This window comes from Mobula hypostoma, chromosome 2 (genome assembly GCF_963921235.1).
Source record: "Mobula hypostoma chromosome 2, sMobHyp1.1, whole genome shotgun sequence".
NCBI lineage: Eukaryota > Metazoa > Chordata > Chondrichthyes > Myliobatiformes > Myliobatidae > Mobula > Mobula hypostoma.
The window spans coordinates 135,162,610-135,178,117 of record NC_086098.1 but is presented as its reverse complement, the minus strand read 5'-3'; the positions used below and the strand labels follow the sequence as shown (position 1 = coordinate 135,178,117).

The 15,508-nt window shown below is 40.0% G+C and overlaps 1 protein-coding gene across 5 annotated transcripts in view; it reads right to left on the bottom strand.

Moving 5' to 3' along the window:
• The window catches only part of nphp1 (nephronophthisis 1), a 93,759-nt gene that overhangs the window by 26,827 nt on the left and 51,424 nt on the right, over positions 1-15,508 (bottom strand). For all 5 annotated transcript variants that reach the window (XR_010017033.1, XM_063040712.1, XM_063040713.1 and 2 more), the window contains 4 exons: positions 13,572-13,648; positions 13,399-13,492; positions 9,772-9,884; positions 5,899-5,972 (listed from right to left, as the gene is read on the bottom strand). Coding sequence is in view for 4 of the 5 variants with exons in the window: in XM_063040712.1 (XP_062896782.1) it covers positions 5,899-5,972; positions 9,772-9,884; positions 13,399-13,492; positions 13,572-13,648 (358 nt within the window). In the remaining variant the exon portion in view is untranslated. The remainder of the gene's footprint in view (positions 1-5,898; positions 5,973-9,771; positions 9,885-13,398; positions 13,493-13,571; positions 13,649-15,508) is intronic.

The window sequence follows — 15,508 nt, the reverse complement described above, 5'->3', positions numbered from 1 at the left end:
ATGGCGCTCTGCATGGATCTGTATTGGCCCATATGGTGCTACTTCTGCTCTTTGTGATTATTATGAATGGTTTGCATAAGGAAGTGGAAGAGCGGGTTAGTAGGTTTACAGATGACACAAAGCTTGATGGATTTGTGGATTTGTTGTAGTTGCAATGGGAATTGACAGGGTGCAGAGCCAGGCTGAGAAGTGGCAAATGGAGTTCAACCTGGGAAAGTGTGAGGTGATTCATTGTAGAAGGTCAAATTTGAAGGCATAATACAGGGTTAATGGCAAGATTGTTAGCATTGTGGAGTAATAGAGGGATCTTGGAGCCCATATTCATAGATTTCTCAAAGATGCCACACAAGTTGATAGGTGCATTGGCCTTTATTTGTTGGGAACTGAGATTAAGAGCCGCAAGATAATGTTACAGTTCTATAAAGCCTTGAACACACTTGGAATGTGGTGTTCAATTCTGATCATCTCATTAATGGAAGAAGGATTTGGAAGCTTTAGAGAGGGTGTAGTGGAGATTTACCAGGATGCTGTTGAACTAGAAAGCACGTCTTACGAAGATAGGATGAGTGAGCTAAGGCTTTCTCTTTGGAGCGAAGGAGAATAAAAAGTGACTTAATAGAAGTGTACAAAATGATGAGGCATAAATCGAATGGATAGCTAGAGACTTTTTCCCCTGAGCAGAAATAGCTAAAACAAAGGGGCATAATTTTACTTTGATTGGAGGAGCATATAAGAGGACATCAGAGGTAAGTTCTTTACACAGAAAAGTGGTGGGTGCTTGAATGCCTTGCCAGGGGTTGTGGTAGAGGCAGATACATTAGGGGCATTTAAGAAATTCTTACATAGGCACATGGTTAATAAAAAAGGAGGGTTATATAGGAGGGAATGATTACCTATATCTTAGAGTAGGTTAAAAAGGTGGTACAACATATGGGCCGAAAGGCCTGAACTGTGCTGTAATATTCAATGATCTATGAAAAGGGTTGTGGGCACTTCTCTTGGGAATTCTGAATGATAGAAGTTTGAATATAAGCATGAATAAAGGAGGAGAAATACAGTATGATATTGCACCTCCAGAGTCAGCAGTGAACCAGAAACCTATAGATGCAAAATTATTCTGTACCTGGGAGATATTTTTGATTAGCATAAAGCAATGGATTACCAGAATAAGCAACATCAATTCATTGGTGATTGGTAGGAACTGGAGAGGGAAATTCTCCAACAGCTGAGTGAACAGATTAGAGTTGTCCAAAAGGACAGGGTTTGCTCTCAGGTAGCGAGAACCACAAGTGTATAATTAACTAATGATTTCTGGGTCTGAAGAAGGAGCCAGTGGAAGCACTAAACCCGACGTTCAGGATAAGGTGGCAATCTTGTGAGCAAAAGTAGAGTTCTAAATTTCAGAGCAGCCATGCTGGATGTCAGATTGTGTGTGTGAATTTCATTGAGATGTACTCAACATATTTAACAGAAATACAAAGGAGTTTAAATTTGTCAATGTCAATGTGAATAGTCTGTTCTGATCTGACTATTAAATTATAAATCAACTGAGTGGGAGAAAGCAAAGTAAGGAAATAGGCATAATACTCACATACAGCTGCATATTCATTCCTTTTACAAAGCAGCAGCAAGAGAGCATATCTAGTAGAGATTAATGAATTGAGAAAAGGAAGTATTTGCTGAATTTATGGTATGACTTCAGGCATTATGCGAAGTTCACAAGAGATCAATTGACATTAAAGTGAACTCCATCAAGTGTTCAAGTAAATAAATACAATGTCTCCATCGAATGTCTCAAAGGGAATGCTTGATAACTCCAAAGTAAAAAAGCACTTCCTAAATAAAATAGTACCACTAATGTATTCAACACATTCCCAAACACTACAGAAATGTATCACCAGAAAAAGATTCACAAAGTATTAGATGGAAACAAGCATCAGGTGGGGCTTCCCACAGTTGTAAGTGTTCATAACAAAAGCAAACTGAATTTTTAAACAGATGTGAGTAAAAGATAACATTTCTGTCAAATTCCTTCTTCGACAGAAAACCAGTGAAGTAGGGAATGAAGTAGTGCTGATTACTTGAAGTGTTCATTCCTTTGAAATAACAAGCATGTTTTTAATTCCCCCCATCCCATTGTCAATGGGATTTTTTTTTAAATGAGCAATGCAAAGGAGAGAGAGAAATATAGCAGGACTTTTGTTTAGACTCAAAGTAAACAGAACTAGAATCTCAGAATCTTAATCAGGTTTATCGTCACTGACATATGTTGCGAATTTTTTGTTTTCTGGCATTAGTACGGTGCAAGCGTAATAAATTACTTAAAGTTAATTTTTTAAATTAACAAATAAATAGTGCAAAAGAGAAATAGAGTGGTAGTGTTCATGAACCTTTCAGAAATCTAATAGCATAGGGGAAGAAACTGTTGCTAAAATGTTGAATGAGAGTCTTCAGGCTTCTGTGCTTCTTCCTTGTGGTAGTAAAGAGAAGAGGGCATGTCCCAGTATGACTATGACTATGTTTGTACTTGTACACTAAGTGTAAGTCCCTAGGGTCCATAGAACCATAGAAACTACAGCACAGAAACAGGCCCTTTGGCCCTTCTTGGCTGTGCCGAACCATTTTCTGCCTAGTCCCACTGACCTGCACACGGACCATATCCCTCCATACACCTCCCATCCATGTATCTGTCCAATTTATTCTTAAATGTTAAAAAAGAACCCGCATTTACCACCTCGTCTGGCAGCTCATTCCATACTCCCACCACTCTCTGTGTGAAGAAGCCCCCCCTAATGTTCCCTTTAAACTTTTCCCCCCTCACCCTTAACTCATGTCCTCTGTTTTTTTTCTCCCCTTGCCTCAGTGGAAAAAGCCTGCTTGCATTCACTCTACCTATACCCATCATAATTTTATATACCTCTATCAAATCTCCCCTCATTCTTCTACGCTCCAGGGAATAAAGTCCTAACCTATTCAACCTTTCTCTGTAACTGAGTTTCTCAAGTCCCGGCAACATCCTTGTAAACCTTCTCTGCACTCTTTCAACCTTATTTATATCCTTCCTGTAATTTGGTGACCAAAACTGAACACAATACTCCAGATTCGGCCTCACCAATGCCTTATACAACCTCATCATAACATTCCAGCTCTTATACTCAATACTTCGATTAATAAAGGCCATTATACCAAAAGGTCTCTTTACGACCCTATCTACCTGTGACGACACTTTTAGGGAATTTTGTATCTGTATTCCCAGATCCCTCTGTTCCACTGCACTCCTCAGTGCCTTACCATTAACCCTGTATGTTCTACGTTGGTTTGTCCTTCCAACGTGCAATACCTCACACTTGTCAGTATTAAACTCCATCTGCCATTTTTCAGCCCATTTTTCCAGCTGGTCCAAGTCCCTCTGCAGGCTCTGAAAACCTTCCTCACTGTCTACTACACCTCCAATCTTTGTATCATCAGCAAACTTGCTGATCCAATTTACCACATTATCATCCAGATCATTGATATAGATGACAAATAACAATGGACCCAGCACTGATCCCTGTGGCACACCACTAGTCACAGGCCTCCACTCGGAGAAGCAATTCTCTACCACCACTCTCTGGCTTCTTCCATCGAACCAATGTCTAATCCAATTTACCACCTCTCCACGTATACCTAGCAACTGAATTTTCCTAACTAACCTCCCATGCGGGACCTTGTCAAAGGCCTTACTGAAGTCCATGTAGACAATATCCACTGCCTTCCCTTCATCCACTTTCCTGGTAACCTCCTCGAAAAACTCCAACAGATTGGTCAAACATAACCTACCACACACAAAGCCATGTTGACTCTCCCTAATAAGCCCCTGCCTATCCAAGTGCTTGTAGATTCTGTCTCTTAGTACTCCCTCCAATAACTTACCTACTACTGACGTTAAACTCATCGGCCTATAATTTCCCGGATTACGTTTCGATCCTTTTTTAAACAACGGAACAACATGAGCCACTCTCCAATCCTCTGGCACTTCACCCGTAGACAGCAACATTTTAAATATTTCTGCCAGGGCCCCCGCAATTTCAACACTAGTCTCCTTCAAGGTCCGAGGGAACACTCTGTCAGGTCCCGGGGATTTATCCACTTTAATTTTCCTCAAGACAGCAAGCACCTCCTCCTTTTCAATCTGTACAGTTTCCATGGTCTCACTACTTGATTCCCTCAATTTCATAGATTTCATGCCAGCTTCCTTAGTAAATACAGACGCAAAAAACCTATTTAAGATCTCCATTTCCTTTGGTTCCGCACAAAGCCGACCACTCTAATCTTCAAGAGGACCAATTTTATCCCTTACAATCCTTTTGCTCTTAATATACCTGTAAAAGCTCTTTGGATTATCCTTCACTTTGACTGCCAAGGCAACCTCATGTCTTCTTTTAGCCCTCCTGATTTCTTTCTTAAGTATTTTCTTGCACTTCTTATACTCCTCAAGCACCTGATTTACCCCGTTTCCTATACATTTCATACAACTCCCTCTTCTTCCTTATCAGAGTTGCAATATCCCTTGAGAACCAAGGTTCCTTATTCCTATTCAATTTGCCTTTAATCCTGACAGGAACATACAAACTCTGCACTCTCAAAATTTCCCCTTTGAAGGCTTCCCACCTACCAATCACATCTTTGCCAGAGAACAACCTGTCCTAATCCACGCTTTTTAGATCCTTTCTCATTTCTTCAAATTTGGCCTTCTTCCAGTTCAGAACCTCAACCCTAGAACCAGATCTATCCTTGTCCATGATCAAATTGAAACTAATGGTGTTATGATCACTGGAACCAAAGTGCTCCCCTACACAGACTTCTGTCACTTGCCCTAATTCGTTTCCTAACAGGAGATCCAATATTGCATCCCCTCTAGTTGGTCCCTCTATATATTGATTTAGAAAACTTTCCTGAACACATTTTACAAACTCTAAACCATCTAGACCCCTAACAGTATGGGAGTCCCAATCAATGTATGGAAAATTAAAATCCCCTACCACCACAACTTTATGTTTCCTGCAGTTGCCTGCTATCTCTCTGCAGATTTGCTCTTTCAAGTCTCGTTGACTATTGGGTGGTCTGTAATACAATCCCACTAATGTGGCCATACCTTTCCTGTTTCTCAGCTCCACCCATAAGGACTCAGTAGACAAGCCCTCTAATCTGTCCTGCCTGAGCACTGCTGTAATATTTTCCCTAACAAGCAATGCTACTCCCCCACCTTTCATTCCTCTAAGCCCCAGGGTCATCAGAATGCAAACTACCACCGGTCCGTTTCTATCCTAATTCTCAAGAGCCTATATAAAAAGGAATGCATTTGAATTTAAAAATAAGTTCAAATATAACTTTATACCTTGCATTTCCAATGCACATCTAATGTATTTAACACATTCCCAAGCACAAGGAAATGCATCATCAGGCTACAGTAAAGCTATGATAGTCCAGCAACATTAGAGCCTTGGTATTGTTGGACTGGTAGGATTGCCAGACTATTGGATATCAGTCTGATTAATACACCAACACACTTTTAATTCTCTTTTTGAGGAAACAATTTGTACATGGTTAACTTTGCTTTAAACAACAGAAATACCTCCTAAACAGAGGCACTGCAGGTAGGAATAGTTGAATTCATTGAAACCCTAACAGGAGCACAGAAGGATTTGCTGACGGAAGAACTATGAACTCTGTAATGGTAAAAATAAACTCCTTGGAAGTCAATGAGGACAAGGATAATGCTGGAACATAGTTTATGGAACTTCTGTAAACTGGAGCATGCAACAATAGGGAATAAGCTGGTCCTGAAGTAACAAAAGACTGGTAGCTTAGTAATTTTGTGCCAATAAAAATAGTGCAAAATCTCAACGGAAGACTTACCCTTAAAGCATCTACAATATCAGTTTGCTCCACAAGTTCTGAAAACGTTGCCAACACTGGGTTACAGATGAGATCTATAATGCAAATAAACAATAAAAATCAATGTCAATATGTGCACTTTATTCTAATTTTTTAAAATTACGCTTTAATCATAATAAAAAAATAAGAATAAACCATTTAACACCTTTTCATTCTACATTCATAGGCAATGCATTAAGTAGCGTTAGCTTACATTTTTAAACTGATAGCACCTATGGCATTTGCCACAGCCCGGGGTGGTATGCTACCACAATAATTGAGGGGTTTTCTCAGCCAATCAGGCTCCTCCATTTCCAGTTGTAGAAAAACCCTGTACTTTGGTAACATCTCACATCTCCTTGTGCAATGCAAATTAGACAAAGATTAGACAAACTGTCTCAAAATCAGACTTTTGATCTACTGATGAAAGTCACATCATTGTTGCAGTTACTGAGGTAATCAAACAAATTTATTGATAAAGCAGTTGGGAGCTGTTATTGTGAAGGGAGTATGCATTACATAAAAACTTTCTGGGGTAATATTGGGTTACACCACTACTAACTTGAGTACAGCAGAGAAAGCCTGTACAGTTAATATTATGAACAGCTTCAGTACGGTAAATAAAACACTTCTGTGGTTAGCAATTCATGATGGGAGCTGAATGAAGTGGGTTCATTCATGTAAAATTGTCAGCAAGAGAGTGAGAGATATGATTAAAAGGGAGCATAGTAGCGTACTGGTTAACACAACATTATTACAGTTCGGGGAATTCCGAGTTGGGAGTCTATTTCCGGCGCCGTTCTATAAGGAGTCTCAGTAGGTCCTTCCCATGGAATACATGGGTTTCCCCGGATGCTCCTGTTTCCTCCCGCAGTCCAAAGACATACCAGTGAATTAGTCACTGTAAATTGTCCAGTGATTAGGTTAGGGTTAATCAGATTTGTGGGGTTGCTGAGGTGGTGCGGCTCGAAGGGCCACAAGGACCCACTCCACACAGTTTCGTTAAATAAAATAAAATTTCTTTCCATGTAGAACAATTAAGACAAAAGTCATTACATTATTATAGAAAGAGACATAGGAATATTTATTCAATCAGTGAATTATACTAATAACACAGAGTGGGCACTGAGATTGGTTTTAGCTTCATGTTTAAACCACTTTTTATAATGCTGAACATCTACGCTCTGTCCGCCAGAGAAAGCAGGATCTCCCAGTGGCCACACATTTTAATTCCACATCCCATTCCCATTCTGACATGTCTATCCACGGCCTCCTCTACTGTAAAGATGAAGCCACACTCAGGTTGGAGGAACAACACCTTATATTCTGTCTGGGTAGCCTCCAACCTGATGGCATGAACATCAACTTCTCTAACTTCCGCTAAGGCCCCACCTCCCCCTCGTACCCCATCTGTTACTTACTTTTATGCACACATTCTTTCTCTCACTCTCCTTTTTCTCCCTCTGTCTCTCTGAATATACCTCTTGCCCATCCTCTGGGTCCCCCCCCCATTGTCTTTCTTCCCGGACCTCCTGTCCCATGATCCTCTCGTATCCCCTTTTGCCTATCACCTGTCCAGCTCTCGGCTCTATCCCTCCCTCTCCTGTCTTCTCCTATCATTTTGGATCTCCCCCTCCCCCTCCAACTTTCAAATCCCTTACTCACTCTTCCTTCAGTTAGTCCTGACACGTCGACTGCACCTCTTCCTACGGATGCTGCCTGGCCTGCTGCGTTCACCAGCAACTTTTATGTGTGTCGCTTGAATTCCAGCATCTGCAGAATTCCTGTTGTTTTTGTTTTTATAATGCTGTTTACATTGTAAATTCATGCTGGTATTTATGTATTTATGCATATTTCATTCCATATCTGCACTTTAACCTCTAACTTTGTTTTACACATATAATTCTTTATTCTTTATAATTGTTGTTTTTGTTGCATGTCAAATCAACACACCATAGCAAATTCCTAATACATGCAAGTGTACACTCAATGGCCATTTTATTAGGTCCTTCCAGACCTAATAAAGCAGCTACTGAATGTATGTTTACGGTCTTCTGCTGCCGTAGCCTATCCACTTCAAGGTTTGATGTGTTATGTGTTCAGAAATGCTCCTGGTTACTTGAGTTACTGTCGCCTTCCTGTCAGCATGAACTAGTCTGGCTATTCTCCTTCGACTTCTCTCATTAACAAGGCATTTTCACTCACAAACTGCTGTTCACTGGATTTTTTTTTGTCTTTCACACCATTCTCTGTAATCTCTAGAGCAGGAGTTCCCTACCTGCCGCAGTCGAAGTCACTTAGATTAAGGACGCCACGGTAGTGTAGTGGTTAACGTGAAGCTATTACAGCTCAGGATGTCGGAGTTCAATCCCAGCATCCTCTTTAAGGAGTTTATATGTCCTCCCCATGGAATGCGTGTGTTTCCTGCAGGTGCTCCAGTTTCCTCCAAAAGACGTAGGTTAGATGGCCATTGTAAACTGTCCCGTGATTAGGCTAGAGTTAAAATAGGTAGGTTGCTGGCGGCACAACTCAAAGGGCTGTAAGGGCCTGTTATACACTGTATCTCTCAATAAAATACCATCAATCACATGTCTTCCCCAATGTGATGTTTGGGCTAAGCAACAGCTGAATCTCTTAACCATGATGGCATGCTTTATGCATTGAGTTGCTACCACATGATTAGCTGATTAGATATTTACAGTAACGAGCAGTTGTATTGGTGCACCTAGCAAAGTGACCATTGAGTGTGTATGGCACATAAGTTGATCCTTGATTCTGTCAGAAAGAATCTACGACAAAAAAGCTTGCAGAAAAATAATAATCCATTGATACTGAAAACCATTATAGTTCTATGATAGCATACTAGTTTGTTTTAAACGTTATGTTTGTAATTTTGCCACAGATTCTACCCATTGATATGCTTTGTTTCACCTTAGCATGTCAAATTTCTGAAATAACAGTTTACTCCAGTATGTGGCAGAACTAGCTCTCCCTCAGTAAATTATACTGCAAACAGTGATAAAATACCAACCTAAGAAAACTTCCTGGTCATGAACACCAGTTACAACTTCTGTAAATTAAGGCAATTTTGAACTATTGTCTCTTACTACCACCCATCCCTTCCTCTTAATTGCTCAGGTGCCAGCTTTCATCCATTAGTTTACTAAATAGCTATGATTTAGAAGCTTACCTCGAGGATGAATGGGGGCAAGATTAAGCACAACTATCCTTTGTTTACAGAGACATATTTACTCTCCTCCCATCCGGTAGACGCTACAGGAGTCTCCGCTCCCGAACCAGCAGGCTCAGGAAAAGCTTCCACCCTGAGGCTGCGACCCTGCTGAACCTCACGTCACAGCGCTAAGTAATATTGCACCCATATTGGACTGTCTCAGCACTTTCATATTTGTATGTTGTAGCACTTACTTTTTATTCACAGTTATTTTGTAAATAATACTATTCTTTTGCACTTCCAATCGGATGCTAATTGCATTTCATTGGCTTTGTATCTGTACTCGGCACAATGACAATAAAGTTGAATCTAATCTAATCTAATCTAAGTAATCAACAGCAGGAAATCAGGACAATTCTCCATGCCCCTAATGCACAGCCACTTCAGCCAATTGTCACACACACAGTTCTCTATGGGTGAGATTAGCTAACAGCACCAACCAGTGGTTTATCCTAGCATGATGCCATTTCAGCCACTCACCCACTGCATAAATTCAACCAGCTTCACTGAATCTAATATAACGTGCTTTTAGAAATACATTTAAGTCTGAGCAATTCCTAGTCTAATATCACAGTAACTTTCAGAATTGGATATAATGGAGGCTTTTGGCTTAGCATTCTCACCGGCACTTTGCATATTAATTCTGTCTTTAAGAAGTGCTTCTGCAAGTAACTGTCGATAAAAGGCCAATAAGTGGATGTAGCATTTGGGACCAACCAGTGTTTCTGGAAGCAAGCTGCAAATAAAGGAAGCAATTATTTAATAGGAGCCAGCCACCAAGAACAGAATTTTAATTGTCATGCCATAGCTGTAGGATAAAGACCTTTACAGCTGCACAATTCAAACAGAAAATCCCAGGAGAGGTGATAGAAGCAAATACAATGGCAATGTTTAAGTAGCATTCAGACAGGCACATGAACAAGCAGAGAATTATGGAAAACTATCACATGCTAGCATACATGTAGTTTAAAACTGCTATCTTGGTCAGCACAAACATTATGCTAAAGTCTAGGAGATGTGATATTATATTGAAGTTGTATAAGACATTGGTGAGGCCTAATTTAGAGTATTGTCTGCAGTTTTGGTCACCTACCCTCAGGAAAGATGTAAATAAGGTTGAAAGAGTGCAGAGAAAATTTACAATGATCTTGCCGAGTCTGGAAGACCTGAGTTATAAGAAAAAATTAAATAGGTAACAGCTTTATTTCTTGGAACATAGAAGACTGAGAGGACATTTGATAGAGATATACAAAATTATTTGAGGTATAGATAAGCAGACTTTTTCCACTGAGGTTGGGTGAGACTACAACCAGAGGTCTTGGGTAAGGGTGTAAGGTGACAGTATAAGGAGAACATGAAGGGAAACTTCTTCATTCAGAGGATCATGGAACTGTGGAATGACCTGCCAGGACAAGTAATACATGCAAGCTCGATTTCAATGTTTAAAAGAAGCTTGTATAATAGGGATATGGAGGGCTCTGGTCCCAGTGCAGGCCGATTGGAGCAGGCAGATTAAATGGTCTGGCACAGACTAGATGGGCCAAAGGGCCTGTTTCTGTGCTGTACTGTTCTATGACTCTATGATGGCCTGTTCTTGTGCCATTCTGTTCCATGTTCTAAACTGCTAGAAACACTCACTAGCTCAGGCAGCATCTGCGGAAAGGGAAACAGACTTAACATTTCAAGTTGATTTGTTTACATAACATTGCTGTTTTGAAAAGTTTTCAGCCTGAAAATGTTAACTCTGTATACTCCTTTGTCATGTCTGGATCTTCCCAGCTCTGGATTAAATTCTATTTGCTATTTTAGTGACAACTGACTAAGAGAGCTAGATTTTCCTAAAATATAAAGCTTTCCTCCTCAATATCAATCAAGCAGCTGATTTTTACTTCACCTACCTACTTCTTTATTATTGTCTCTAAGTCTCAATCATTTAATATATATAAGAGGCAAGGAACCAATTACTTGTCGAATTATATTGCTGACATCTTTCCTGCCACAATATACTCTATCTGTGAATGATTACCCTTTGACCCCGACTACTAGATTAATTTCTACCATACTTTTTTTGGGCTCATAACTTTTTGATCAACTTGGTATGTGGGACGTAATCAAAACCCATGCCGAAATCTATGCAGACTGCATCAAACATGCTGCTCTCATCAATCCTCCTCATTACCCATTATTTTTAGGATGCAGCCTTCCCTTAACAAATCCATCTGGATTGCTGTGATGAATGAACCTTTAAAAATTAAGATTTTTACTGATCCTTAGAAGTGATTACAATAACTTTCACACAAAGAACATTATGCTAACTAGCCAGTAATTTCATCCTTGTCATTGAATATAGACCCAATCTTCTTAATGCAACCATTTCATCTCAGGAATCAACCAAGAGATGCTTCCCTTAACTGCCTCAATTGCAAATACTGAATATCCTCCTTTTACTAAAGACACAAACTATATGCAACATTCCACAGCAGTTATATCATGCTGTCAGTTGTAACAAGACTATTTCCCTCTTGTATTCCATTCCTTTCAACTTTCCATTTGCCTTCTTAATTACTTGCTATATCTCATTACTCCTGTGAATCATGTATGAGGCCATCCAGAACACCCATACCACAGTATTTTCTGTTTTACTATACTTCCTAATGTAATGGATAGAGTCACGTTATGTTTTATGTACTAAATTTTTGCCTACTCTATTTATTTACATTCCTATGTAAACTATTTGTGTCCTCCCGCAACACTTCATTTCTTCATGTTTACACTCGCGAAGATTGTAAATAGTTGAGGCCCTAACACTAATCGCTGTTGCAGATCTGTTAAGGACCTATTCATCCCAACTTCACTATTTTCTGTTAGAAAACCATTCTTTATCCATTCCAAGATATCACCCACAACCTGATGAGCATTTACCTTGTGGCATAATGTTTTATATTTCATTTAATGAAAATCCCTTTTAAATACTCAAATACACTAGATCTACTGATTCCACTTCATTTATCCTGCTGACTATAATTTCAAACAACAGCAAGAGATTTAAGTGGAAACATAATAGACTGCAGATGCTGTAATCTAGCCTAGCTGGGACCAAAGACAAGACCAGAATACTAAACTAGCAACCTTGCATTTTTATACGTTCGTTAAGCATAAATCCCTGACAGGAAACTATTGTAATTTTGTAAATTACAAAGACAGCAGAGAAACAGCGTTTTCTGCTCACCAAGTCAATCTCAACCATCAAGCATTCATTTACTCTAATCCCTCATTAATCCCATTTTATTTATTTATCCCACATTCTTATCAACTCCCAAGATTCTACCACTCACCTCCAAACTAGGGTCAATTTATAGTGGCCAGTTAACCAATCAACTTGCAAATCTTTGGGATATGGGAGGAAACTAAAATAGAAATCAATGCAATCACAGGGAGAACATGCAAACTCCACAGCTAGCAATGAGATCAGGAACATGCTGGTGTCAGCAGTGGATTCCAACTCCTTCCCCAGTAATGAATGTTGGGCTAAGTAGTTTATAGATTTCTTGTCTCCTTCCTTGAATACAGCTGATACATTTGTAGGCTTCCAATCTGTATTGGAACTTGCTATAATCTAGGAAGTTTTACAAGATCACAGTACTGTAAAGCACTGGAAGTTTTTGCAGCTACTTCTTTTAGTTACCTAGAATGCAGGCCAAGTCTGGCCTTGAAGAACTTGTCAGTCTTCATTCTAATTAGAGAATAATAACTTAACAAAGCAATGTTAATAATTGTTTTAAACTCCTCTCTTTAGTGCCTTTATTTCCAAGTACCATTGGGATACTTTTTAGTATCTTCTACCATGAAGACAGATCAAAGCCTGTGTCCTGATTATTAATTCCCCAGTCTCACCTTCTATGGTTGCCTTGGTTTCTCACTTCCTTGTTGTTTAAAACACTTTCAGTACCTTCTTAAAATTCTGACCTTTGTACTCAATTAAAATAGAGCTAATTATTAACAGCAAATAGCATTGCTCATTAGTGTGCCTTGCTCTGACCATGTACATCTGATGTGGTAAATATACTTACTATGCCTGGCCAGATAAGAATGTCTTGCTAAGGGATTAAGGGTTATGGGTAAAATTCAGGAGAATGAGTTTTAAATAAATCAGCCACAATTGAAAGGCAAAGCAGACCTGATGGCATAATTATGCTCCCATATCTTATCGTTTCATGAAACATGAAATGTCACAGTTTAGAAATACCTACTTCAGGCTATGTCTCATTTGACCAGATGGTGTCTTCAGCTTCACTAGGAGTTTAGGTTGCTTCCTGGATGCAATAATCTGTTCAAAAAAGTTAGCTAAAATATCAAAGTAAAACAAGATTAGGACATAGTTGAAGGAATCATAAATATCTGTGTATAAATAGATATACCCTACCTCTTCTAGAGAGTATTGGATCCACTTCCAAGCCTTTTTCATAAGGTGTTCCACCATTTAATACAATTTCATAGGTCCTATATTTTATTTTTTTAAATGGAACAATACATATATAAATATTTTGGGGACACAAAATAAAAATACAATTCTAGCTACAGTGGCATGCAAAAGTTTGGGCACCCCGGTCAAAATTTCTGTTACTGTGAATAGCTAACCGAGTAAAAGATGACTTGATCCAAAAGATGATGATGATGACACGGACTCAGACCTGAGATGCCAGCGTCAGGCATTTTCATGCCTTACAAGGTGCAGTTCGAAAGGCTGTGTGGGGCACCACTCCTCACACAGACATTTTGCAGTATTATTTTACGAGGCCAAATTGCGAGCTCGACATCAACCCGGCACGGACTGAGAGCGCGCACGGGGGTGGTCTGTCACTGGATCAAACTCGGGAACCAAAAAGCAAAAGGTTAAAGTTGACACATTTCTTTAATATTTTAAGCAAGATTACTTTTTTATTTCCATCTTTTACTTTTCAAAGTAACAAAAAAGGAAAAGGACCCGCAGCAAAAGTTCAGGCACCCTGCATGGTCAGTACTTAGTCACGCCCCTTTGGCAAGTAAACACTTTCTGTAGCCAGCTAAGAGTCTTTCAATTCTTGTTTAGGGGATTTTCGCCCATTCGTACTTGAAAAGGGATTCTAGTTCTTTGAGATTCTTGGGCTATCTTGCATGCACTGCTCTTTTGAGATCTAGCCATAGATTTTCGATGATGTTTAGGTCGGGGAACTAAGGGCCATGGCAAAATCTTCAGCTTGCGCCTCTTGAGGTAGTCCATTGTGGATTTTGAGGTGTGTTTAGGTGTTGTCATAATAACCTGGACTTGAACATCACAAAAACCAAGGAGCTGATAGTAGACTTCAGGAAATCAAAGCGCGTCGAGCACTCTGCTCTGCACATATACGGGAAAGAGGTGGAGAGAGTAGAGAGTTTCAAGTTCCTCGGCGTCCACATCTTGGCTGACCTCACCTGGACTGCCCATATCTCTTATCAGGTGGGGAAGGCCCAACAGAGGCTCTGCTTCCGAAGGAAGCTAAAGCACTCTCTCCTCCCTCATCACCTGCTGATCAACTTCTATCGGACAACTATAGAGAGCCTCCTGACGTATTGCTGTGCAGTGTGGTTTGCCAGCTGCACAGAACAGAAGAAGGACTTGCAGCAGGTGGTGAGGGTAGCAGAGCAGGTTATTGGCACAACATTACCCTCCCTCAGAGACATTTATACTGGCAGACTTCAAAAGAAGGCTACTTGTATTTCAAAGGATCCTACTCATCCTGGACATCACCTGTTTTCCCCTCTACCTTCTGGGAAGAGATACAGAGCATTAAGGATGAAAACCAAGAGACTCCTTAACAGCTTCTACCCACAAGCAGTGAAATGTATAACAGCCCCTTCCCTTCTCCTGCCCCCCTCCTAAGACGGCGGCAGCTAAATGCATCACACTTCCAGGAATGGCAGGTGTGCAGTAGTCCTACCCCCCATCCATATATTATTAATTTTGGACTGCACTCCTGAGGTTTTAGAGTTTATTTTATGTATATATTCTTTGTCATGAGGCAAAACGTTGAGCTGCTAAACTGTGTTTCATTGCTCCACAACAATGACAATAAAGATATTCTATTCTATTATCCTGTTGTAGGAGCCATCCTCTTTTCATCTTCAGCTTTTTTACAGACGGTGTGATGTTTATTTCCAGAATTTGCTGGTATTTAATTGAATTCATTCTTCCCTCTACCAGTGAAATGTTCCCCATGCCACTGGCTGCAGCACAAGCCCAAAGCATGATCGATCCACCCCCGTGCTTAACAGTTGGAGAGGTGTTCTTTTCATGAAATTCTGCACCCTTTTTCCTCAAAACATACCTTTGCTCACTGCGGC